This window comes from Arachis ipaensis, chromosome B02, assembly GCF_000816755.2.
Source record: "Arachis ipaensis cultivar K30076 chromosome B02, Araip1.1, whole genome shotgun sequence".
Lineage (NCBI taxonomy): Eukaryota > Viridiplantae > Streptophyta > Magnoliopsida > Fabales > Fabaceae > Arachis > Arachis ipaensis.
The window spans coordinates 12,543,050-12,547,597 of NC_029786.2; the positions used below are offsets into that span (position 1 = coordinate 12,543,050).

Sequence of the window (4,548 nt, forward strand, 5' to 3'; positions counted from 1 at the left end):
GCATATGTAGTTACGTGAGTTGTTGGCTTTCTTTCTTCTTGTCCTTCGGACCAAAGTTTGATTTTATCATTAAGTAATAAATTGAGAAAAAGGGGACAAAATGGCATTTTAATTTTCCCAATAAAAATAAAAATATACTAATAAGATATAAAAATAAGAGTAAGTTCGCCACACTAATAGACAAAACTTATTATTTTTAATGAAATTCACTAATACAGTGGGCGAACTTGCTTTTGTGTAAAAAAAAAAATTTTTAAATTTCAATAAATAAAAATGGAATAATTGTTTTTGAAAAATAATAATTTTTTTAATTTTATTTCAAAAATTTTTTCTAATGTTAATTCTTATTAATTTTTAAATTTAAATAACTTTCTAAAATTTAGAAAAAATTAGCATTACATTAGTATTTAATAGGTTTACAATTATTTGCTTGTTAATAATATTACCTTAACATGAGAAATTGGTACACATTTAATTTCAAACTTCAACAAGATTTTAACTTAACAAATAGGAATTACATATTGAAACCGATCAAGTATATAATTTTGCATTTAATGTTTTTGAAACTTTCTCTGTTTTATAGTTGTTGAAAAAGCTTTCTCTTTCTCTGTGGTAAATAAAATACGTGTTGCCATTAATAAATTGATATTTAAGGAAGATTTATTGATGGTCAAAGTAATTTACCTACCAGATGTCCAAATAAATTTTTTTTTTACTTTAAATTCCACAGAAAAATGTTTACAACTTTACATGATAATTTAAAAACTTGTCTCTAGCCTTCGTTGAAAAAGAAATTCATCAATTGGAAAAATGAGTGCTTAATATTATCAAATTTCAATAAAATTATTTTCCTAAACTACATAAGTTTTTATAAATATTTGTTTGTTTTTTCAGCATAATATTGCTTTTGTTTCTTTCTTTTTCTCCTCTCCTTTTGTTGAGTGGTGAAGACAGGAGTACATGACCACCAACCTATGCAGCCAACATGATAAAAAAGCCAACAAAAACGCAAAGAAAGAAAGACAGCAAGCTTTGTGTGTTGTGTGCAGAACAACACACAGATCTAACCAACATCAACATGGGGTGACTCAAAAACAAAAACTAAAAACCACACAATAAAAGAAAACAAAAACAAAAACAAATAAAGAAGATAAAGCAGCTGAACTTGTTCATCGCCGCCACTGGAAATCACAACTCAATACCTCAAAGTTTCAATTTTTGTTTTCATTTGTTTTTGGGGGGTGAGTTACTTTTCATCTCAATTATGCTCTTTTTGTTTTTGGAAGTTCTTGATTGATTTGTTCTTCAATTCACTTCTATACCGATCTTCAGTTGTTTTTTATTATTTATTTTTAATTTCAAGTTTGATTATTCGTTTTTGATTGATCAGGTAGCTTCAATTATATGGTTGCCGTTTTTTATCATGATCATCATAGTTCTTGTTAGAGTTTGACTGGAGTTTGTTGATTTATCATACTATTTATTATTAAATTTTGTTTTGTGTTTTGTGTTTTTTTTTTAATTTCCTCTTGTTTTGATTGGAATTTTGTGTTTGGTCAGGTAATTTTGTAATTATTCAGGCACATCAGATTTTTATTTTTCTTTCTTCCCATTAAATTTTGGAAATTGGGAACAAACTTATCAGGTAATCTCTGTTCTGTTTCAGATCTTTTTGACAGAAGATAAGAAAAAGAAAGGTGGCTTTGATTTATCTGAAACTAAACCTTTTGTGTTGCTTTCATTCTGTTTGTTTTTTTGCTCCAATGAATGCATACAGGTAGAAGAAACTGTGTTGTGTTGTGTTGACTTTGTGGTCAAAACACACAAATTGCTGTGTGGTTCTGGTTTTGATTCACACAATCTTCCAAAGGATTGAGTTCCTTGCAGCTGCATCAGAAGACGAAAAGGCCGGTTTGATTGTTTCGTCGTGATGGCGACTCTAGCTCATGCGAATTCTAGGAGAATGTATTCATGGTGGTGGGACAGCCACATAAGCCCAAAGAATTCAAAATGGCTCCAAGAAAATCTGACTGGTAATGCCTTCCACAAATCTGGGAGAAATGAATTTCAAATATCTATTGTTTTTGTTTGTATCTATGGATAAACTAATTGTTCATGATATTGAACTCTAAAGGAAGTCTTATTAAGGTTTTCTCTTTCTTTGCTATCATAATATTATGCATAATTAGTGAGATATGTTACTTTGCTATAAGTTTTGGAATATTGAACCGGACAAGCATATTTCGTTGTTTGCTTAGTCTGGCACAATGATGTAATCTGATTCAAATCGGTGTTAAGGTTTTCCAACTTGAGACATTTTAAGGTGATTAATGGCTTTATATATGGAAACATTTTCTCTAAATATGCAACTTTGCATTTGTTTACATCTTTTGAATCTTATTAGAAGTTATTTTCTTTCTGTTTTAATAACCAAAGATGTTTAAGCATTCGAAGACAGGATTTATTTCATCATAGAAAAAATAGTAAGTATGCCTTTTCAAATGATCATGTTTATTTGCTTAATGACCAGAAAGTTGTGATAACATTTTTCGGTTAACATACCATCTGCTGCTATGCTTTTAGATACATGTGAACTTATCAAAATGGTATCTTCTGTTTCTCAGACATGGATGTGAAGGTGAAGCAAATGATTAAGCTTATTGAAGAAGATGCTGATTCATTTGCACGGAGAGCAGAAATGTATTATAAAAAACGGCCAGAGCTTATGAAATTGGTCGAAGAGTTTTATCGGGCTTATCGGGCATTGGCTGAAAGATATGACCATGCAACTGGAGTGATCCGCCATGCACATCGAACAATGTCCGAAGCATTTCCTAATCAAGTTCCAATGATGCTGACAGATGATTTACCAGAGACTGAGCCACGCACACCGGATTCGCGGCACCCCTCACGTGCATTCGACCTCAATGGAGCTAATACTGAAGATCATGATTCTTCTATAAACAAAACAGGTTTAAAACACCTCAATGATCTTTCTATCCCCAGAGAACATGAAAATTTTTCGAAGTTTCCAGAAGGAAATGCTAGAAGGGGTCTCGATTTTCATGACTCACAAGAGGATGGTGGAGGGCTAAACAATGGAAGCCACGATGAAAAAACTCAAGCCTTGTCAGAATCTGAACGGGTGACAAAAACTGAGACAGAAATTTTGGCCTTAAAGAAAGCCATTGCTAAATTAGAAGATGAAAAGGAAGCTGGTTTGCTTCAGTATCAGCAGAGTTTGGAGAGATTATCTAATCTTGAATCAGAAGTTTCTTCTGCACAAGAGAATTCTCGGAAACTTGATGAGCGAGCAAGTAAAGCTGAAGCTGAAGTTCAAGCCTTGAAGGAAGCCCTCAAAGAATTACAAGCTGAAAGGGAAGCTAGTCTTCTTCGATATCAGGAATGCTTGGAGAAAATATCTAATCTGGAGAATAATATTTCTTTTTCTCAAAAGGATGCAGGAGAACTCAATGAACGAGCTGCTAAAGCGGAAACAGAAGTCGAGTCTCTAAAGCAGGACCTTGCTAGAGTTGAAGCTGAAAAGGAAACTGCCCTTGTTCAATATCAACAGTGTCTGGAGACATTATCGAAATTGGAGGAGAGGTTAAAAGAAGCTGAGGAAAATGCAAGAAGAATTACTGAGCAGGCTAATGCAGCTGAACATGAAATCGAGGTGATGAAGTTAGAAATTGCTAAACTCACTGAAGAGAAGGAAGATGCTGCTTTGCGTTATCAGCAATGCTTGGAGATAATTTCCAGTTTGGAGCATAAACTCTCTTGTGCCGAAGAGGAAATGCGTAGGCTACATTCCCAGATAAATGAAGGGATTGAAAAGTTACGCAATTCCGAAGAGAAGTGTCTTCTCTTGGAGACATCAAATCACACTCTGCATTCTGAATTGCAGTCTTTAGCCCAAAAGATGGGATCTCAAAATGAAGAACTAAGTGAGAAGCAGAAAGAGTTGGGGAAAATTTGGAGTTGCTTACAAGAGGAGAGGCTGCGGTTCATTGAGGCCGAAACTGCATTCCAAACTCTTCAGGATTTGCATGCCCAATCTCAGGAAGAGCTTAGATCTCTTGCTGCCGACCTTCACGGTAAGGCTGAAACTCTGGAGAATGTGGAATCACAGAAGCAGGCTTTACAGGATGAAGTACACAGGGTCAATGAGGAAAACAAGATTCTAAATGAGCTCAAAATTTCTTCATCTCTATCTATGCAGAATTTGCAGGATGAGATATTGAAACTCAGGGAGACTATAGAGAAAGTGGAGCAGGAGGTTGAGCTGCGAGTTGATGAAAGAAATGCTCTTCAGCAAGAAATTTACTGTCTTAAGGAGGAGCTTAATGATATGAATAAAAGACATGAAACTCTGATGGTCGAAGTGAGGTCAACGGGCTTTGATCCAGAGTGTTTCGGGTCATCTGTGAAAGAATTACAAGACGAGAACACGAAGTTGAAGGAGACGGTCGAGACTGACAAAGGTGAGAAAGCAGCCCTTCATGAAAAACTGGAGATCATGGAGAAACTTCTAGAGAAAAATTCCGT

General features: G+C 34.4%; 1 protein-coding gene across 1 annotated transcript in view; it reads left to right on the forward strand.

Annotated features, from left to right (window-relative positions):
* The window catches only part of LOC107624927 (protein NETWORKED 1D), a gene marked incomplete in the record, with an annotated part of 7,299 nt that continues 3,654 nt past the window's right edge, over positions 904-4,548 (forward strand). Inside the window, 4 exon segments of the mRNA XM_016327414.2 lie at positions 904-1,241; positions 1,561-1,645; positions 1,778-2,033; positions 2,625-4,548. Of these exon segments, the coding sequence (XP_016182900.1) occupies positions 1,931-2,033; positions 2,625-4,548 (2,027 nt within the window).